Consider the following 23398-nt stretch of genomic DNA (forward strand, 5'->3'; position numbering starts at 1 on the left):
AAGATATAATCTTTGATTCAACCTTTTTAGGGGCTGCATTCTTGTTTTAAAGAAAAGAAGAAAATCTATTGTGCTAAACGATTTTTGTAATAACGTTATAATGGAAGAACAAATTTAATGTACCTTTATAGTGAGGGGAAGTCTGGTTATTTTCCGCTAACCGGTTCTTCTCTCCAGTCCAAACACTAAAGTGAACCGGTTCAAAAGAACGATTCGTTCACGAACCGCAGGTGAGTGATTGAATCATTCACGCAGATGATTTGTTCAAAACACTGATTCTTTCAGGAACATTTGTTTCTCCTTTGACTTTGTTTGAAACTATTTATACAATACAACTAACGTTAGTAAGCTTAGTATATTATCAGTTCATGCATTACAAGTGTGTTAGACATGCTAATCTGTACATTTGATGTCCTTTTTGTCCATGCAGTGTCTGGTGGATGGCAGACTGAGGCAACCGGAGCCTAGGCCTAGGTGGAGTCCTATTTTGTCAAGCAGTGAGACCTCAATTTGGCTAGGTAAGGGGGTTTAATAGGGTGGAAGGCAATAAACTAGATTCAATGTGGTTGCAAAGGTTTCAGTAAACTTTGGGCAATAAGCCTAGACCATCAATCACTTTACCATGTTCACGTTTACTAGGGTTTGGCATTCTCCTGCAGGAAATGTGTGTTGAAATGAACTGATGTAGACAGAACAAATAGCAGTTTAGTTAAATGTTTATTTTAGTGGGCAGGTTACTTTAAGGCATCATAAGCACAAATCGACAATACAATGGTTTTGGTTTGTTAGTCTTTGCATGCATGCTGAAACAGATGAAATGGGTGATTCGTTTACATAATTGTATCATACTTTGTATAGAATAGAAAAAGTCTCTACTGACAAATACAATTTTTCTTCCAGCATACTAACATAACAGCCCTAGCCTACACAGCATAACAGTAGGTCTACCTAATGCCCTGCATACTAAAACATTACTGTATAGGCTTAACTAATATGTGCCCACCAATAATAAATGAAAACAAGTTCATATTTAGCCTTCAAGGAATGCGTTCTACTTCAAAAATATTAGTCCGTTAAACATGAACATTGTAGAAACAAATACAAAAGTGTCATCATGTGTGGTTAGTTGAGTTTGCATTACATACAACAACATCTATAGTGGGTTTTTTTACACACCAGTTCTAATGTTAGTCATTATTAAATGCAAAGGACAAATAGTGTCATTACTGTTTATGAATTATGAATGCTTATATAATGAAAGAAGTCAAGTGTCGACATATTGTACTGACATTCAAACATTTGAAAAAAAAAGAACATTCATCACAATAATGTTTATGATGTAAAGAACTACATAGTACAACCAATATTAAATACTGTATTATTACAAACAAAATAAATATGTTAGTGTTCTGTTTTCTTACTGAACTCCCTTTAGTTTAAAGGGGTATTGAAACTATTTTGATAATTCAGTCTCTGACTCCTTTAATGAACACAATATGGTCTGCTTTAGGACAAAACACAGTACAAATGTATAATCGTACCCATGAGTCATGCCATGAAAACACTTCAAAAATCCTTAAAATGATATTTGTGAAATAAATAAATAACTATTCGAATATTTACTGACCTATACTTCTGCATTACATATAAAGACATTTGATTGTTCATTTGAATAAACACCTAAACACAGGCAATGTTGATCTGAGATTATTGGCAGTGTCTTCAGATTTCGAAAGCACAGTACCATTTGAAGCAGATAACTGCTAGAATTCCTACACATCTAATATAGCTAAAATACATTGTTGAGGTAAAGTGAAAGTATATCCTATTCAACCCACAGAAACAAATGACAGAATCAGTCATTATAAATATGCTTCCCTTCATGTTACTTTGGCTTCCAAAAGGGTAACTAATGGAAAGCTCAACTCTTAGTGCACATACCAACGTGCTCTATACGAAAAACTAAAGGTGAATGTAACATTTCAAAATGTTGCAGTGTCTAATGGCGTTCAACAGATCCCTGGACTTCGCGGTCTTCTTATGATGATTACATAAAAAATACAAAGAACCGCATTCTTCCCTGGAGTTTTTAGATTAAAATGCACTTTGGGTTTTGGCAGCAAGGCAAGACAGATGAAGACTTACACAGGAAGTGTAAATCAAGACTCAAGAGAGAAACATGGGAAAGAGTAAACAAAAGAGATGCAGTGTGGAAGACAAGAAAGATTAAAGGAGCAATACATTGTTACAGAAAGAGGAGAGAGTACACAAGAAAATGATGGAAATGTGAAAGTAAGAGAAAATTATAAAAGGGAAAGATCCATAAAGCATGCATACAGAAATGTTCTGTTGGAGAATGGATTCAACCGGTTCGGGCCACCTAAAGGGGAAGAGAAATTCAGTGTCAATTATACATGTAAAAATATGCACAACCGACATGATGAACAAACCATAGTCATGATAATTTACATGAAAACAACTTTTGTATTTGCGTCATTTGAAATGTTTTCACCTGGGAAATACTGATGCCGGTCAGTTTCTCGATGGTTTCAGGCAGTTTGGTCATGATGTCAAGCACTTCACCTGTCAGCTTGGCAGCGCCAATCTCTGAACCTCCGCTGGAAACCATGGTGACTTTATTGGCAGCTGACAGAGGCTTACTGATTTCCTCTGCCATCTAATGGACGAAAAAACACAATTTACCATCAATACTCAATGTCAACTCAAACTGGATCAAACTACTTTTTGCTCAATGTGGATTTTGTAATCCTTGCAGGATGAGGTCACACTTTATTTCGATGGTCCACTTCAGACATACTACTAGCTACAACTAATGGCGAGTTTAGACTGCACGATTTTTCAAACTCGTCGGATCACTGTTCTTTTCACACTGCATGCCTATCTGGGGTAGCATTCAGTCACTGCTGTGTTCACACTGCACGATGGATAGGCGACAGGGGGTTTCACACTGCATGACTGTACAAGAGGAAGAATCGCTGACAACTCTGTCCCATCCGCAAACTACGTTTCACAAGCAAACACGCGCGAGAAGTGAGAAGGAAACAACGCGAGATCACACGTGCGTCAGACTGGGATTGTTATTAAAAATATAGACTGCAGAAATCTTACAATCCAAATTGTCTGTGCGCTGATTTTCAGCGAAAAGGAGAAAAAGACAAAAGATTATGGCGGAGGAAATGGGTGGAGACCATAGACTGTAAAAAAATATGGACGTAGTGTCCGTGACGTCACCCATAGGGTTCTGATGAGCCGTTCTGAAGTGCAAAGTATGGACAAGATGGTCGTCGCCATCTTGGCAGCTCGTCATCACGCGTCACTCCCGGATAACAGAAAATGGGCAAAAAGGCAGGACGTGGGCGGGGCTGAAGTGACGCGATGACTAACAGACAGCAGATAAATCGCTATCCACCTGTCACTCGAAGTGGCCACGCCCTTAATTATGCAGAACTTTAATGCTTTATATAATGTAAACGAATGAGAAAAAAATTCACCTCCCTCACAGTTGTCATGAAGGGCAAAATTAGCCGTATAGACCAAAACCACAATTTGTACCAGGCTGTAAACATGTTTTAATCTGCTGTAAAGTTGGGCATCTTAACATGGGGCTTAATGAGATTCTGCTCCCTTCTGGAGCCTGTCCCTAGCAGCCAGTCGATGAATTCTTGCAGTTTATGTTACTTCCGTATTGGCTTCAAGAGAAACTGCGGGAGGTTGCCGCTTGGTGGAGACACAGGGAGCAATGATAGTGTTCTGCAAAGAGAGTTGAGAGTCAAGCAAATGTTTGTGCTTTGTTTCTGTTTGATAGAATTGTAAATATATCTATTAAAATACTGATATTCTAATTCATAACTCCTTCCCGAACCTCCCGCTGCCCTGTAGCTTGCTCTCTCATTGGCTGTAGGTCATCGCCAATGTTTATTTCAGTCAGAACACATTTCACACAGCAGGAGTTTGAATCGCTGACCGGTCCAGATATTTAGCATGCCAAATATCTCACGGGCGTCTGCGACTCATCTGTGATTCTCTCTGATTGCGTCTTTGATCATTCATACTGTGTGATTGTCACTCGCTTGCACGAGCACCGATTTGCCAAGGATTTTCGGGCATTTGTCTGCGATTTCGCAAAACCTGACGGCGAGTCAAAACCGGGGCTAAAATCGGGCAGTGTGAACTCGGCATTTGGGTGTGTTCACACTTGGCATGTTTGGTTTGATTAAAACAAACCCTAGTGCAACTGCTCTGTTAGTGCGGTTCATTTGGTGGCAGTGGCTCAGTGGTTCATGTAGGTTGTCTACAAACTGGAAGGTTGGTGGTTCAATCCCCGGTTCCACCTGACCAAGTGTCGAGGTGTCCATGAGCAAGACACCTAACCCCAGCTGCTGCCGACGAGCTGGATGGCGCCTTGCATGGCTGACACCGCCGTTGGTGTATGAATGGGTGAATGTGAGGCAATATGTGAAGCGCTTTGGATGGCCATGGGTCTGTTGAAAGCGCTATATAAATGCAGTCCATTTACCATTTGAATAAGTGTGAACGCTACCATCTTAACCCTGGTGAAAACAAAACAAGTGGACCGAGCCCGCTGAAAAGATGGGTCTCAGTCCGCTTCCAAAAGAACTCCAAAAGAGTGTTTATGGGATTTTTTGACCATTCTTCTAGAAGCGCATTTGTGAGGTCAGGCACTGATGTTGGACGAGAAGGCCTGGCTTGCAGTCTCCGCTCTAATTCATCCCAAAGGTGTTCTATCAGGTTGAGGTCAGGACGCCGGTCAAGTTCCTTCACACTAAATGTTGGAACAGAAATGGGCCATCCCCAAAGAGAGAAACCCATTCCATGAAGCTCTCTATGCACTGTTCTTGAGCTAATTTGAAGGCCACACAGGGTTTGGAGCTATTGACTGCAGAAAGTTGGTGACTTCTGTGCACTGTGCGCCTTAGTGTGCGCTGACCCCGCTCTGTGATTTTACGTGGCCTACCACTTCATGGCTGAGTTGCAGTTGTTCCCAATTGCTTCCACTTTGTTATAATACCACTAACAGTTGACCGTGGAAAATTTAGTAGTGAGGAAACCTATCACGGTACCACACTTGAATTCACTGAGCTCCTGAGAGCGACCCATTTTTTCACAAATGTTTGTAAAAGCATCTGCATGCTTAGGTGCTTAATTTTATACACCTTTGGCCATGGGTGTGATTGGAACACCTGAATTAGATTAGATTAGATTAGATTCAACTTTATTGTCATTACACAAGTACAAGTACAAGGCAACGAAATGCAGTTTAGGTCTAACCAGAAGTGCAATAGCAGCAAGTGCAGGATATACAATGGATGCGTAAGTGCAGGACATGGATATGTACTGAATATGTATAAATATGTATAAATAGAGAGACGTTATTACTATAAACAGAACTGAATTTACAGGTGAATATGTACAGTGAATAAATATACAGATGGCTATTACTATAAACAGAATTTTACAGATAGAGGTATACAATAATATGCTAGGCTAATATGAGGAATAGCAGTGGATTAGGGTAGTGCAATAAATTATGGACAGAGCTATCCGGAAAAAAAAAAGTGTAAAGTGCAGTGGAAAGTGGTTGCATATTACAGTTAGAAGTACAGTGCAAAATGCAAATGTAAACATTGGTACTATAAATACAGTCGGCAGTGCAAATGAGCATAATCCAGTTAAGATATGGCAGTGTAAGATGCATATGTAAACAGTTGTTACTGTGATAAACAGTCAGTAGTGCAAATAACAAAGTGAAGGAAGATGTGAGGTAGGAGAGTTATCAGTTTATGAGGGAAGTGGATCAACGGGGGTTTGAGTTCAGTAAAGAGACAGCTCTGGGGAAAAAACTGTTCTTTAGTCTGCTGGTCCTGGTCCGGTGGATCCTGAAACGCCTGCCGGAGGGCAGGAGAGAAAACAGTCTGTGGGCTGGGTGAGAGGAGTCCTTGAGGATGCTGCGAGCTCGATGCAGGCAGCGTTTCCTCTGGATGTGCTCGATGGCAGGTAGTGGAGTCCCTGTGATGCGCTGGGCAGTTTTCACCACCCGCTGCAGTGCCTTGCGCTCCGCAACAGAGCAGCTCCCATACCATACTGCCACACAGTTGGTCAGGATGCTTTCTATTGCGCAGCGATAGAAGTTCACCAGGATAGCCGAGGAGAGCTGATTCTTCCTCAGTGTCCTCAGGAAGAAGAGGCGCTGGTGAGCCTTCTTGACCAGGCTGGAGGTGTTGGTCGTCCACGACATGTCCGCCGAGATGTGGATCCCCAGGAACTTGAAACTGGAGACACGTTCAACAGCCATTCCATTGATGTGGATGGTGTCGTGTGTGCCTCTTGACTCCTTCCTGAAGTCCACGATGAGCTCCTTCGTTTTGGTGGTGTTGAGGAGCAGGTTATTATCAGCGCACCATGTGGCCAGGTGCTGGATCTCCTCTTTATAGGCAGTCTCATCGTTGTTGCTGATGAGCCCAATCACCGTAGTGTCGTCCGCAAACTTGACGATGGAATTAGATCCATACACAGGCTTGCAGTCGGCGGTGAAGAGGGAGTAGAGAAACGGACTTAGCACACAGCCCTGTGGTACACCAGTGTTGAGTGTGATGGATGTGGAGCAGGTGAATCCTGAACGAACATTCTGGGGTCTGTCAGTTAGGAAGTCCAAAATCCAGTTACACATTGAAGTGTTGATGCCCAGGTCTCCAAGTTTGGCTATTAACTTGGATGGGATGACAGTGTTGAATGCTGAGCTGAAGTCAACAAACAGCATGCGTGCATACGTGTTCTTATGGTCCAGATGGGTGAGCACAGAGTGCAGTGCCATGGAAACCGCATCCTCTGTGCTCCTATTGCTGCGGTAGGCAAACTGGTGTGAGTCCAATGTGGATGGTATAGAGTCTTTTAGGTGTTCCAGGACCAGCCGCTCAAAGCACTTCATGACGATGGGTGTGAGTGCTACAGGGCGGTAGTCATTAGGGCACCTCGGGTTAGAGTGTTTCGGCACTGGCACAATGGAAGTGCGTTTAAAGCAGGTCGGTACAGCTGCTTGGGCAAGAGACAGGTTGAAAATGTCTGTAAAAACCCCAGCGAGCTGCTCCGCACATGCCCTGAGCACACGTCCAGGGATGTTGTCTGGTCCAGCAGCCTTGTGTGCGCTGATCCGGCTCAGTGCTTTGCAGACATCTGTGGAGGAGAGTGTGATTGGTGGGTGGTCAGCTGAGGGTTTGAGCTTGGTGGCAGTTTCTCTGTTGTCTCTTTCAAAACGAGCATAAAAGTAATTTAGCTCGTTCAGGAAGTTGACATCAGTGGCTGCGGGGGTGGAGTGGGTGGGTTTGTAGTCACTGATGGCCTGGATGCCCTGCCACATGCGTCGAGGGTCAGAGTTGGAAAAGTGACCCTCTATCTTTAGCTTGTAGCAGTGCTTGGCCTTTTTGATGCCCCTCTTCAGGTTAGCTCTGGATGTACTGTAGGCTTGTGCATCACCTGATCTGAAGGCAGTATTGCGTGACTTCAGCAGGAGTCGAACTTCCCTGTTCATCCAAGGCTTCTGATTATGGTATGTGGTGATCTGTTTCTGGGTTGTAACACTGTCGATGGTGGTATTGATATGATCCAATAAAGAGGAAGTGAATGAGTCAATGTCCGTGTGAGCGCCACTGGTGGCTTGAGAAGCAAACATACTCCAGTCTGTGTTTAGAAACCTTTCCTGGAGTGTGGAGTCTGCCCCCGCAGGCCACACCTTGATGGTCTTTACTGATGGCTTCACACGGTTGATGAGGGGTGAATATTTGGGTGATAGAAACAAAGAGAGGTGGTCTGACTGTCCCAGGTGGGGGAGGGGTGTCGCAACGTAAGCGCCAGCCATGTTTGTGTAAACATGGTCTAAGGTTTTGTTTCCTCTGGTGTGGCAGGAAACATGCTGGTGAAACTTGGGTAGCACTGACTTTAGGTTTGAATGATTAAAGTCACCTGCAACAATAAACGCAGCTTCCGGGTGATCAGTCTGTTGTTTACTGATGGCTGCGTGAAGTTCTTTCATAGCAAGCTTGGCATCAGCATCCGGGGGAATATAGGCTGCAGTGATAATAGTGGAGGTGAACTCCCGCGGTAGATAAAACGGTCTACATTTAACCATGAGAAACTCCAGGTTAGCTGAACAATGACTCCCAACAATAGCAGAGTTTGTGCACCAAGCTTTGTTAATATAAATGCACAATCCACCCCCTCTGCTCTTCCCGGAGCCATCTAGTGTTCTATCCGCCCGGAGTGTGTGGCGTCCCGCTAGCTCAATAGCGGTGTCCGGTATTCCGCTGTTTAACCAGGTTTCAGTGAAGATTAGGACGTTACAGTTCAAAAGTTTCTTACTGTGTGTAATGCTGAGTCGAATCTCCTCCATTTTGTTCACTAGCGATCGTACATTGGCAAGGAAAATGCTGGGTAAAGAGAGCCGGTAAGGAGTTAGCCTTAGCTTAGCTCTTAGACCTCCACGCTTACCCCGCCTTTGTTTACGATCACAGCGCCGCCTTCTAGCACTTCCGCCCGGCCGGGCAGAGCGCATCGCCTCGGGCGTCCTAGCGATCTCAGGAAGGAGTTGAAGATTGTCCATAAAACTGTCGGAAATTCGCAAACCAATATCCAAAAGCTCACAACGGGTGTACGATGTAAAAGCACAACTGTTCTGTACGAACAGACCCGAGATGAACAAGAAAAATACCGCAAAATTGCAGAATCTGGAGAGACGCTGAGCCTCGCGATCTACTCGCGCCGCCATCTTGGTCGTAAAAATAATAGGTAAATTCAATGATTTGGAGGGGTGTCCCAATATTTTTGGCAATATAGTGTAAAACAAGCACATTTAGCCCAGCACACAGCATTGTTTTGGATGTTCAGCAAGTTCCGTCATGAAATATACATAATAAAAGCCGACCAATCAGGTTGTGAACATATCCCTATGCCTTTAGATTCGGTGTTAAAATACCAATGTGAACGCTAAGTGGACCAAGACTAAAGGTTTTTTTTTTTTTGGTCCAGGCCATAACTTTGCATTATGTAGATAGAATGTCTAAAGTGGACCATCAAAATAAAGTGTAACCCAGGATGATTCCCTTTTTTCCGTACAATGCGATATCTTTCTATATTGCCTACAGGGTGAAAATCACTCTACAACATCATCTTACCAGTGGCAGTTTCTCCAGCAGCATGTCCACCATAGCTCCTTCTTTGTATTGCTGGAAGGCCTCAGCCTTCTTCGCCATCTGCTCAGCCTCGGCGCGGCCTTTAGCCTCCACAGCGTACGCTTCGGCCTCTCCTCTCACCTGATCAGAGTAACTGTGTGAGCTAACATATCTTCATTTACAAACAAACACAATATCTGCTTTTTGAAGTTTAGAGACGCAGATAATGTATAACACAAGTAGCTTTGTTTTAAATATAGATCTAATTAGAGGTGGCCGATCACTTACTCTGATGGATTCGGCCTCAGCTTCTGCCTCCATGATTAGCTGAAGTCTGGTGGAGAGCATAAAAAGGCCAGATGAAGTCAGAGAGGACTCTTTACAGTCATAACATATATTCAATATATTTACCTATATTTACCTAACTTTTAATTGAAAAGCACTGTTATTCATATATGTTTTAATGCTTTTTATGCTATTTTAATGCAGTCTCCTACAATAGGTTTACATGTGCCCATGGCCAAAAAACACTTTGATTTTCTCATAATTTACATTTCAGCATCTCCTCTTTTCTCACAGTGTCTGAAACAGTTTGATAAAAGATTATGGGCCCTATTTTAACGATCTAAGCGCATGGTCTAAAGCGCACGGCGCAAGTGCACTTAGGGCGTGTCTGTTTAACGATGGAAAAAATGGTCAGCGCGCCCGGCACATGGTCCAAAAGGGTTGTCCCTAGTCTCTTAATGAGTCATAGGTGTGTTTTGGGTGTAACGTGCAATAAACCAATCAGAGTCTCATCTCCCATTCCCTTTAAAAGCCAGTTGCGCTTGCACTATGGCGGATTGCTATTTATATGGAGGAATTTGCGAACGGAAAGACTGAACGCTTCTCCAGAGAGGAATCCTTTTATTTTATATATTTAAAAATGTTTGTGTGCTGCTGCGATTGATCTACCACTTACAGCACATGTAGAAACGAAACGTCCATTCCCATATCTAAATTTCAGCTCTGAGGGCTCTGTCAGCAATTATATATACAGTGAAACAAACCGTAACGATGGTGACTATCAATTCGAGTCCTCATCAATTGGAAGCGCATGTAAAACGGAGCGTCTTCTCAACATTTCAACAACACAAACCAAACTCTTCCAGGTCTCAGCTAAATCTACAGTCTTTGAAAGCAGGTCATAGTAGATGATGTTCGCAAGCAGCCAATGAAGACCATAGGCGAGCATTATGCAAATTTGTTACAAACCTAAGTAGGTTCGTGCAGGAAGTGAGACTGGAACTGCTGACGACTCGTTTCAGGCAGTTCAGAATCGATTCTTTCTTTTAATAGACATTAACTCCATTTGTCGTGCACTTTGATCTTTATCAAATGTGTAGACCTTTTACATTTACAAACAGCTACAATATTAAAAACTACATGTAAGGTAATATCTGAAAAAGCATAGGAGGGGCACTTTAATTCTAAAATATAGTCTTTGCAATCTCGTATGATGACACTAGTGCAGAAATTACACACTTCAGTTTTAAGACAAAAGTAATTGGTAAATGTTTGTGGAAATTGACCTTCATTTTATATGCCATTTTAAAACAAACATGTAGCTGAACTGAAGGCGCATCCATCTCACCGCTCGGCTTCAGCCAGTTTCTCCAGCCGGTATCGCTCGGCATCGGCTGGTTTCATGACTTTGGCCTCCAGCTCTTTCTCCTTGCGTGTGATCTCCTGTTCCTGCAGCATGATTTGTTGCGCACGCTCCACCACTTGCACCTGCATCTTCTCCTCCTCGATCTGCTGCTTCGTCTTTGCCACCTAATGCAACAATTACACAGCAGGATGAAGATCTACTGAATAAATGTAAGTCAATGTAAAGAAATCACGTCACATAATTATGTTTCTAAAATAGATAATTACTCTATTAACTCTTTCCCTGTTAGCTTTTTATTTTTAAGTTGCCAGCCAGTGGTAGCATTTTTGATCGTATTCACAACATTTTCACGACAGAATATTTTCTTGTATGAATATGTTAAAGGAACACTCCACTTTTTTTGAAAATGGGCTCATATTCCAACTCCCCTAGACTTAAACAGTTGAGTTTTACCGTTTTCGAATCCATTCAGACGATCTCCAGATCTGGCGGTAGAACTTTTAGCATAGCTTAGCATAGATCATTGAATCTGATTAGACCGTTAGCATCTTGCTAAAAAAAATGACCTAAGAGTTTCAATATTTTTCCTATTTAAAACTTGACTCTTCTGTAGTGTACGAAGGAAAATGAAAAAGTTGTGATTTTCTAGGCCGATATGGCTAGGTACTATACTCTCATTCCTGCGTAATAATCATATACTGTAAAAAAAAATATGGACGTAGTGTCTGTGACGTCACCCATAGGATTCTGAAGAGCAGTTTTGAAGCATAAAGTAGGGTTGAGCTGGCCATGGCCATCTTGGCAGCATGTGTCACTCCCGGATAATAGAAAATGAGCAAAGAGGCGGGACGTGACTGGAGCTGAGGTGATGCGATGACTAACAGACAGCAGATAAATGGCTATCCACCTGTCACTCAAAGTGGCCACACCCTTAATTATGCAGAACTTTATATAATGCAAACAAATGAGTTATAAAAACAATTCACCCCCCTCACAGTTGTCATGAAGGGCAAAATTAGCCGAATAGACCAAAACCATAATTTGTACCAGGCTGTAAACATGTTTTTTTCTGTTGTAAAATTGGGCATTTTAACATGGAGCTCAATGAGATTCTGCTTTCTTCTGGAGCATGTCCCTAGCGGCCAGTCGATGAATTGCAGTTTAAGTCACTTCCGTATTGGCTTCAAGAGAAACTGCCGGAGGTTGCCGCTTGATCATAGTACACGATGTACAGAAGAGTCAAGTTTTAAATAGGAAAAATATAGAAATTCTTTGGTCATTTTTGAGCGAGATGCTAACGGTCTAATCAGATTCATTTATCTATGCTAAGCTATGCTAAAAGTGCTACCGCCAGACCCAGAGATTGGCTGAATGGATTCGAAAACTGTAAAACTCAACTGTTTAACTCTAGGGGAGTCGGAAAATGAGTCTATTTTCTAAAAAAGTGGAGTGTTCCTTTAACAGTCAATATATTAAAGGGGTCATAGAATGACATTTTTGTACAAGTTAATATGATTCTTTAGTGTCTAAATGAAAAGTTTGTAATATACTTTAATTAAAAATTCTCATTAGTATTGTAAGAAAACACTCAATTTACCTGGTCAAAACCAGCTCAGTTTTCAGCAACTCATTTCAGTGTATGTGACTTTAAATGATAATGAGCTTTGCTCACCCCGCCCCCTCTGCTCTGTGGGGCGTTCGGTTCGACAACACCACAACACACGTGGAGTGTTGCCTTGACAACATTTGAGGGTATATTTTCGAGAAATAATGGCAACGGGAGTCTGTGAGGACACATCTGAGCAACCTTATCATTTTGAACCGGAGTCGGACCAGGAACAGATGACGAACCCATCGAAGTTCGAACAGGACGTTTCTGAATGGTTGGTTAACGTCATGTCACTTTGATCTATCTTTGTACTGGCAGAGTAGCGTAGTTGCTATGTGTTTACTGATGTGTTAGTTCATTGACAGATTGATTTTATGTTATAAGATTTTTTTTTTTACATTACTTCTTAATCAGTAACAGACACCGTTATAAACCATGTACAAAAGTAAGCTTAGTGTAGTGTTACCACGTTAACTTTAGCACCCGAGTACACAGTTTGTAAAAACAAACATAACGCGTTGTTCATTATAAACGTGGGATTATGAATTATATTGAGAACGTCATACACAGAAAGCATGCCGTAATGTAACTTACCCTGTAAACTTTAGTCTCATTCATCGTGAAGCGTGCAAGCGATTTGCAAAGATTAATATAAAGGTTAATAAAACGTTACACTCACATCTTCCTGATGTGCAGCAGGAACACGATCCTTTTTTCAAGAGCAGCTTATTAGCAAAACCTGCTTTATACTGACGCTCGTTCATAAAGCAGTCTGCTGAGAAATGATTCACGCAAACATTGACGTTGATCGGGGGAATATTCCCTTCTAAAACAAAACTCAGCAGCCACTGGGTCTTCAGCGGTTCGGATTTAGGAACATCAAAATGACTGCTGTGTTCGTTATTACACCCAACAACACAACACCACAATCGCTTAGACGCCATTCTGCTCCAGAGTATCAACAATGGCGGACGGATGACAGCTCGCTCAGGGCGGGTCTGTGTTGAAACGCTGCTGTCAATCAACAATCTTAGGAGGGGCGTACACCGTGTAACGTCACACGGTCAGACGGCTCGATTTGAGACAGGGGAAAACATATAAGGAGATTTAAAAAAAACACTGGATGTATTTTTATCATTATAGGATGGTTGTGTACAGGCACTGCCAACACACATTTCCGTATAATCAACTTGTAAAAGTGCATGTACCATTCTATGACCCCTTTAAAAGAAAGAACAGAGCTTTTAAACAACAAAATAAATATTTTAGTCAACTTCATTCATTCTTATTTCATCAATAACTGAATGTGACTAAGTTTCATAAAAACAACATATCAAACATAAAGCTGATCGGGTAGATTGAGTCCATCAACACCCCAAAGCTTCACAGTCGTATACCTCTTCCTGGGTTCATTTTCACCTGTAATGTTAGGCAGTTTTTATGCTGTTGAATGATTGGTGAACACGTTAGCTTACTTGTGCGTAAACAACTTCTATCTGCTCCTTCTGGTTTATGCAGATCTTTTATCTCTTGTTTTTGGATCCGGAGATGCTGTACTATTTCAGAAGATCTGTAACAGCGCCCCCTACCGTCTAACAGTGAAAACACGGATTGCCGGAAAAACTTGTCAATGGCGGGGGAAGCGTTAACAAGAACCCCAAAGATACATTGAAGAAAGTCTTTCACATCATTGATGGTTGTAGTTTTACCTGGAGCTGATAGGCCATTTCAGACTCAGCTTTTTTGGTGAAGACCTCAATGTCGTAGACAGCCTTCTTTAGCTCGTAGTCTCTCTGAGCCTTAGCCATCTCGATTTCATTCAAGTACTGAGCAGATATCTTCTCCTGCATAGCATGGGCTTCCTACAGAGAGCAAGAGGCAAAACATGAAATACTCAGTAATATTGAGAAAATAGGCTGTATTTGGCTTGGAATAGAGTTGAGGAAAGGCCCACCCTGATCACTGCATCTCTTTTGTTCTTGGCTTCCCCGATACGTGCATCCTTCTGCACTTGTGCCGTACGGGCTTTTCCCAAAGAGTGCAGGTAATCCTGAAAGAAAACGGCTTGATTTACCACTCACACAGACCCGTTCATACCGTTTTAAAGCTTTTAAAGTAACCGACTAACAGACCTGGTCATCGTGAACATCCTTGAGTGTGTAGCTGACCACACTAATGCCCATGTTGACAAGGTCGGATGATGCCACCTTGAACACCTGCTCTGAGAACTTCTTGCGGTCTTTGTATATCTCCTAAAGAACAAACACAACCCACTTAGTTCCTTACTAGTAAAGAACCATCAAATGGCTTGATTCCACCGAGTGGTAGGGTTCAGTACAGTTCAGTACGGAATGCAATTTTTGCCGTTTCCATTGTCAGAAGTACCCTAATTCCATACCTTACCACTTTTTTGGCACCCTTCCGTTGGGGTACCTAGCTCAGTTGTCCGGTACTAAAGGGTAGAGCTAGATTCACAGCAGAACGTTGATTGGTAAATAGAGAATTATCACTTGCACATGATTTTTTGGCTGTTTTTCCTTGCAGCCTGTAGCCTTTGCTCAAACCATGTGTGTCTTCTTCTTGTGCCGAGAAGCAAGAACGAGATCTGCTGTAAGTCGTCCACTGTTGTTTGTGTCGCGTTCTTCTTTGTGCGATAATGACGTTGATCGCTACACCATGCCTTTCATAAGGGTGCTGTTGGAGGTGTTTAGTTTAGTGTCCCGAATCATACCGCTCAGTGGAAACGATAAATTATGTGTCCCCTAAATTACGTGTCTCAAAGTGAAACTCCAACAAATGCATAAGCAATTTTCATTGCTAATTTCCTGCTGCGTTTCTATTCAGTAGTTTTTAATGCCAAAAGAGGGTTTGTGCTGGCGCAAGCTGTTAGCAAACCTGGCCCTATATTTTGTTTTACTGTTTGTATTGCTGCAGAGTGTCGTACATTTGCAAGGTGAGCACTATTTGTGCACTTTATCCATTTACCTCCACGGTCAGGTGAGCAATGATGGCTCTCTGGTGGCCCTCCAGTGTTTCCAAGGCAATGTGAGCAATATCAGCCTCCGATTTTCCCATGAACATCTGACACGCTGCAGCCAACATCTGCTTATTCTGCCCCTGAATCTTCATCTGTAGGAGAGAGAATGTTCACTTTAGCTACATAACAATCAACCAGAATGACTTTCTACAAAAAAGTTAAAAGATTAGTTCACTTTTAAATTAACTTTTGCTGATAATTTACTCACCCCCATGTCATCCAAGATGTCCATGTCTTTCTTTCTAAAGTCGAAAAGAAATTAAGGTTTTTGATGAAAACATTCCAGGATTTTTCTCCATATAATGGACTTCAATGGGCTCCAAACGGTTCAAAGTCCAACTGACAGTTCCAGTACAGCTTCAAAGGGCTTTAAATTATACCAAACCATACCGGACGATGAATAAGGGTCTTATCTAGCGAAACGATCAGTTTCTGCGAGAAACCGAGCAGTATTTATGCAATTATTTTACCTCTTATCAGACGAACGGGATCATCTCTGAGCTCCGCCATAACTTCCGCTAAGTGAGGTCAAAATACGAGCGTGGTCATAGATGTATACGTAGATGCCTCATTAGCGATTGCACGGATGAGAATGAGGCATCTAGGATCGATATATCTATGACCACGCTCGTATTTTTTACCTCACTTAGCGGAAGTTATGGCTGAGCTCAGAGATGATCACGTTCGTCTGATAAGAGGTAAAATAAAAGCATAAATACTACTCGGTTTCTTGCAGAAACTGATCGTTTCGCTAGATAAGACCCTTATTCATCATCTGGTATCGTTTAAAGCCCTTTGAAGCTGTACTGAAACTGTCATTTGGACCTTGAACCGTTTGGAGCCCATTGAAGTCCATTATATGGAGAAAAATCCTGGAATGTTTTCTTCAAAAACCTTAATTTCTTTTCGACTGCAGAAAGAAAGACATGGACATTTTGGATGACATGGGGGTGAGTAAATTATCAGCAAAAGTTTATCTAAAAGTGAACTAATCCTTTAAGTCTTAATAAATGACAAAAACAGGTTCTGATTACCAAAACCCATATGTCATGTTGTTTATCTTATTAGAGTGTGTGTTAACCTGTGCAATTCCAGTGACAGAGATGGGCACTCCATGACGCGTGTAGACTTTATCACTCTTTACATTTAGCGTCATAGTGTTCAGAGATATCCTGTGATGGAAGAGAGAGAAAAGATAAGATTTGTTTATGCAAACCACATACATATACACAAACACATGGAGTGAATAATACCTTTGAATCTGCTGAATGCATGGGACAACAAACACTCTCCCACCAGATATCATGAGCGGTGGGGAGCGGCAGAAACCTGAGGAGTCAAATCACACAAGTGAACATGTTTTCATGATTTCTACTGAAAATATATCTCTGTATAAACACATTCCTGTGATGTTTAGTCTTACCTGACACCACCATGGCCTCATTGGGACCGCAAGTGTAAAACATTTCCACACTGTGGGAAAGGAAAGCAGCAGAACGTGGGGCAAATTTGAGAATTATATGCAAAGGAACAAAATTGGATTAATTTCCTAATATCTCACACAAACAACAACTGTATTATTCTGCTCTCAGTAATTTAGATTTTAGTAAAGGTGTATTTTGTAAAATAAATCTCTTTTTATTGCAACATTCAATAAGATTTGTATAACCATAACAATAAATCAGTTCCACTATACTTGCCAAAACAAATTGCTGCAGTCTGAAGTAATACAGGTGTTTAAAGTGCATGTATTAGGAAACCAAAAATACATCATAGAGGCTTTTACTCACATATGGCATTGTATGTTATCATAGGGAACAGTATGTGAGATAATTTGGGTCCAATATGATTCATAGAATTAAAAAAATACATTTGAAGTACATAACATGCATAAAACACCAAAATTGAAAACAACTTATTCAAATTAGACCAGCAAAAACCACAAATAGAACACTTAAAACTCTATTTAAGTCAAATTTTATTAAAATATGTATTTATAGCGTATACAATAATGCACAATATCTTGCAATATGCATGAATCCGGTCATGCGTTAAAGTAGTAGGCTATCGTATCGATTGACTTCATGCGATTCTGCTTCTCGGAAATGATGGGCTTGGTGGCTTATTAAATAAGCGTCTAACGAACATTTCCGGAGGAAAAAGCATACAGTATAAGTAGCTACATTAGCTTATTATATTAAAAAAAATACTCATAAAATACACACCGCACATACATTATATATATATATATATATATATATATATATATATATATATATATATATATATATATATATATATATATATATACACACACACATACATTGTGTTTTATTTTGTATTTATTTGTTTTGTTTATGGTATATTTTTTATATATTGGATATGATCCCGAGTGCGGTCATCAGCGTGCACTAGGAGGTGCCCTGATAATTACATTAGTATGTCATTAAATCCAAATGTTGTCTATTATCTTAACCTCCTACAACAACAGCAAACTGTATTTCCCTGCTAGACGGAATGTAAAACAATAACTGCGCCTATAGACTCGCAATATTGTACTGGGCAGCGAACAGAATATTATTAATCCAGTGTTTACGTCCAGCACGTCACGACAGCGTAAAAGCTCTCGGGACAGACTGCATAGAGAAAACAGGAAAATAATTATCAGGAAAAACTCTTACCGTTGGGTGAATGATTAGTAAATATGAACCGAGTTGATAATAGCACGATATTGGGTTCTTTTCTAAACGATGCAAGATAAAGACGCGGTAACCCAGCAGACTGTAACAGCAGCAGTGTGTGATGTGATGATGGCGCCCCGCCCGGATCACACAGACGTACTGGCGCCATCTCATGGTGAAACTTAATTAGAGCAGTTCTTTACTTCACAAAGTGTGTTCCGTAGCCTAGGATAAATAAATACAAATATATGTTTTTGATGCAGTTTTTTCCATCGTATCGGGAATTATTAAAATACGTGGCATTCGCACAGAACGCGTTTTTGTAGGCTTATCATCAAACTTCCTTTAGGCCTACGTTACACCGACTGATACGTATATTGTTTATCTTTTGAGCTCATAGCTTTTGCAGCTTCTCGCTTCTCCCGCATTAAAGCCACAATATGGTTTTTTTTCGCCGCTAGAGGACGCTTATTCAAAACAAATGCGTAGGTTGATGGCGCCTTGATTTCGCGGAGCTTTTATTATGCAGCGGCGCTGTTTTATCACATTTGATACATTTGCGTGTGTTGAAAGTTATGTTTTATATATAGCTCGGGTTCTGCTAGACACTTGTTGCTCACTGCAGTAAGCTATATTAGGCATGGTACTCACGGTAAATCAAGAAAACCAGATATGAAAAATAAGACTGTTGAGCAATATAACAATGATGTTTTCTGTCGACGAATGTATCCAAACAGTTGCTCACCTGTCTAATAAAAGTTAACACACAATATATTAAAGCGTATTTGGTGTTTCCATGGAAAATCGAGGGTAACGCACGTATGATGTCATTGATAGGCGACGCACGGCCCGTGTCCTGGTTAAAACTGGATTCTCTGGATTTAAACATTCTTGGAAACATTTGAGACAATGTAAGTACACAAGTCAACAAAATAGGCCTATATAACATTGTTCTGGTGGTTTTTGGATATTTTAAATAAAAAAATCTTACATATTGTGCCTTTAAGTTCATATAAACGAACAAACAAAAAAACCTTGCACTTCATTCTCAGTTTAAATGTACGTTATCCAGTTGAAAACCCTGTGACACAATGGCAAGGTACAGTTTGACAGCAATGTGAGTGTATGTATGTATGTATGAATGTATGTATGTATATATATATACTAACATTGCCGTTCTGTTTTGCAGCTGCTTGTTATTAAATTTCTTTAAATTTGTCATTGTCCCATAACAGAGGTGTTCTGCTGAATAAAGTTTATCTGATATTCAAAGTTATTAAAACTTTTTTTTCAATTTAACTATTGTGTTGACTGATGTAGTGGAAGATCAAGAGGCAGAAAATGAACTATTCGAAATAAGCAGTCTTGTGTAACTCATCTTGTGTAGCTATGACTGCACATAAACACGTGTTCTTAAAACAAGAAGTGATGGGAATTTTCTGCTTCAGTGCCTTGAATACCTCTTATCTTGTAGATATGATGCCGTTATTATTTTAATCTCAGTTCAGCCTTGCACATGAAGCTTAAATGTTATTCTTTCGACAACATAAGGTTATACAGCGTTAGAAAAACATGACAAGAATCATTCTCTCCAGTGAAAAGCTTCTCTCCAGTGTGAATTCTCATGTGACTTTTAAGGCTTCCTTGTTGCGTGAAACTGTTTCCGCACTGAAATCAGGTGAAAGGCTTCTCACCTCTGTGAATTTTTATGTTAAGTTTGAGCTATTCTTTCACACTGAAACTGTTTTAACAGGTGAAAGGCTTCTCTCTGGTGTTATTTCTCATGTGCTGCTTGCTTGTTGAATGAAATGCGTTCCACATTGATGGTAAGTGGTTGGCAGAATTTTTTTCCAGTTCTTTCCAATCTAAAATGAACATTAAAAGATCAGTGTAAAAAAAAAAAAATCAGTGCAAGTTCAATACAAGCGAGATGAGATGAAAGGTAAACCAAAGTAATAGATTGCACCCTAATTTAACACACAGTTTCAGCCAATCTCAAGTTAATCGTGAGTACCTACAGAGTAATATTGCATCCTTCATACCTCAAAAAAGTCTTTAGTTTTATTAGATTTATATAAGACAGAAAAGCTGTACCGACTCTTTCCGAAAACAGCCAAACTCGTGGAGGAGTGCAGTGAGCAGAGCTAAAGACACACACACACACACACACACACACACACACACACACACACACACACACACACACACACACACACACCTATGACGAACACATGCACTCACAATTCATTCATGGCATTATCCCTCCCTGGATAACTTTGGACTCACTATACGTTCGTGTTGTTTACATTATATGCACTTACGTGCCGATTGCGAACAAAACACAGACATTTGATTGTGGTTTCGACTCATGACCGGGAACAAACAAACACACTTGCAGAACTATGTTGCTGCTCCGGAGAAACAAACTGCATCCACTGTTTCCTTAACGCTGGGTTATTTGGGAAGCTGAACATATTCGATTAGATTAGATTCAACTTTATTGTCATTACACAAGTACAGGTACAAGGCAACGATACCATAATAACCATATGATAACCATATGATCTTTCCCTCACAACCAAAAACACACTTCTTTAGTGACATTGTGGATTTTTTGGTCTAAAAACAAAGCGCTGCCGAAGGCTTTTGTAACCGTAACACGAAGCTCGTTGATGGGTGCGCACGTGCTCATCCGGGAGAAGTGCCCATACATGGAATTCCACACATTTTGACATAATTCATGGCCATATTCGAAAAAAACTTTCCAAAACTTGTTTGAATTTGGAAGGAGTGTATTTGGCACAGAAATACTCTGTCATACATACAACTCTTTGTTTTGTTTTTTTCATTTTGGCCATGTTTAGCATGAGCATCCAACTCTTTAACAGTGTAAATAAGTCAGAATGCATGAAATAGCATTAGACCCCACCTTTAAAGGTGCAGTGTGTAATATTTATGAGGATCTATGGACAGAAATGCAATATAATATGCATAACTATGTTTTCAGTTGTGTTTAAAGACCTTTCATAATGAACCGTTATGTTTTTATTACCTTAGAATGATTATTACTGTTGTTGTTATTGGTATATATGCCTGATTTTGTATAGTGATTGTTTTTAAGACAAAATTGTAAAATTATTGTAAACAATGTATTGAATTGATATTGCTTATTGCCATGAATATAGCCATTGTTGCTGATATGTCATTAGATCATAAATAAATAAATAATCTTAGAATGAGCCATTTCTATCTACATACACCGTGGGTCCACTTACAGTGAAGTCACCATTTTTGTGCCCACATGTTTCTACAGTAGCCCTAAACAGACAAACTGCTCTATAGAGCTCTAGCTGCTCTCTGCTGTGTCAGACGATGACATCTTTGTCCTGTGTCGGCCACCGTAGCTTCTCTGGGCTTCGAAAGGGAGGGGTGAGCAGTGCACGGTTGCAATTCACAACCTCACCACTAGATATAACATTTACACACTGCACCTTTAATGGCAGAATGCAACAGAGGTTTTTTTTAAATCTTTAACATGCTAAAGGTCAAATCGGTCATTCTTGTGTTATTGCCATCAAATCTGGGAAATTACACATGGTTATCTTGTGTAATCTTTCAGATTCGCTTTTTTAATATAGCACCTTTGTAGATGTAAATGTGGCCTAACTGTCGAATAGAGGAAAACTTTATTAGACACAGTTAGACCACTTTTACATCTATGAAGGTCCATTTCACCTGTATCTGTCAATATTGGTGTAAACAGGATCCAAATATGTTTGTGATTGGATGATTCAAACATCAAGCTGATGTATGCATTTTACTTGCAGAATGGTGTAGTTATGTGATCAACCAGCAGAGCAATCAGTTGAACTCGACCCTCTGAACTGCCCGCTGTCCGTCTGGTCATCAAACATCCATCCTGTTTCATTGATTTTGGTGGCTCAAACCAGTGAATTTTGCTGAAGGTGAGTCGTTTCCATCTCTGATTAATAAAAAGATTAAGTAATTGCTGGCCCATTTTACCAGGATAAAATGGGCTGTAAATTCTTATTTAATGGAGGACAAAAATTGCTAATTGTTTTAAAAACTGTGTCAATCTTTTTCATTTTAGTTTGTGTCAGTGAAGAAAGTAAAAGTAGGGTCAATTGAAAATGAAAATAGGCTATTCTCAATTAAATAATGGCCCTCATTTTAATAACTAATGGAATAAAGCCTCTATTTATAATGACTTTTTCCTAAATGTGATAAAGTTCCTTTATGTAGTAATCTCTTTGTTCCTAAATGTGATAAAGGCCAGATACGTAATACATGTTTACTTTTAGCACAATTTGTCAAACACATAACTATAGCTGCTTTTCCACCGTCCGGCTGAACGGTTCTCATTGCGTAACCGTTCCATACCGTGGCGATCCGGGCCAGCCGGTATGGTTACAGTTTCATTTTCCACTGTGGGGCTGATAACGGCCGCTCTTTGGACTGTAATTAACACTCGTCAGTCGTTGCCTTGGTGATGCAAGTTTGTTTACACTAGCCAAGGCTCATTGATGCATAGAGACAGAGCGACACGCGTCATAATCTGAAGGCCACGCCCACTGGGGGGGAAAACAATCGAACGCTCTCCATTGACTTTGAATTGCGTGAGGCTGCATCCTTGTCATTTCGGACTTATAACAAAAAACAGAACAATGTCTAAAAGCGAATATGTGACAAAGTGTACAGCAAACAAGCTAAACAAAACCCACAACCAAAAACCCAGAAGTTTTTATAAGCTATTGACCCAAAAAACGAGCGTTTAAGGACAAAAAAGTGGATTCAGGCCATTGAGACATTATATTACACTGAGAAGTACACACACTACAGGGGAACGTCATCAGAGACAGGAAATATAACATATAAACCTGACATTTGGATATTTGACTTAACAGTGACAACATATTTACTGCACACATAGGCATACTGAGACATACTGAGTGTCAGGATCCCAAAATGTACCCATTCTTCCTGCTGAAGCGTCACGTTTTACTGCCTTTATCCACTTTTGTCTCCTTAAACTCTCGTTTTTTGGGTCGACAGCTTATAAAAACTTATTTCTGTGTTTTTTAGCTTGTTTGCTGTACACTTTGTCACATATCAGCTTTTAGACATTGTTCTGTTTTTTATTATAATTCCAAAATGACAAGAATGCAGCCTCACACAATGTAAAGTCAATGGAGAGCG

At 40.5% G+C, this 23398-nt stretch overlaps 1 protein-coding gene across 1 annotated transcript; it reads right to left on the reverse strand.

The window, feature by feature from the left end:
• Nucleotides 1–698: 698 nt before the first annotated feature.
• flot1a (flotillin 1a) lies at nt 699–18324 on the reverse strand. The gene is made up of 13 exons (XM_079830241.1): nt 18182–18324; nt 16924–16973; nt 16754–16829; nt 16582–16672; nt 15449–15592; nt 14596–14715; nt 14418–14513; nt 14173–14325; nt 10837–11018; nt 9492–9537; nt 9207–9344; nt 2513–2677; nt 699–2380 (listed from the first exon to the last, which is right to left on the reverse strand). The coding sequence occupies exons 2-13, from the start codon at nt 16964–16966 to the stop codon at nt 2363–2365; spliced, it is 1272 nt and encodes a 423-aa protein (XP_079686367.1). The 5' UTR covers nt 16967–16973; nt 18182–18324; the 3' UTR covers nt 699–2362.
• Nucleotides 18325–23398: the final 5074 nt, after the last annotated feature.

Source organism: Gobio gobio, assembly GCF_949357685.1.
Source record: "Gobio gobio genome assembly, chromosome: 11".
NCBI classification, from domain to species: domain Eukaryota; kingdom Metazoa; phylum Chordata; class Actinopteri; order Cypriniformes; family Gobionidae; genus Gobio; species Gobio gobio.

Coding starts and splice junctions, on each gene's coding strand:
- flot1a (XM_079830241.1), bottom strand. CDS start 16,966: ATGTTTTACACTTGCGGTCCCAATGAGGCCATGGTGGTGTCAG. Junction 16,673..16,753: donor TGCATTCAGCAGATTCAAAG/GTATTATTCACT, acceptor CTTCCATCACAG/GATATCTCTGAACACTATGA. Junction 9,345..9,491: donor CTGAGGCCGAATCCATCAGA/GTAAGTGATCGG, acceptor TACTCTGATCAG/GTGAGAGGAGAGGCCGAAGC.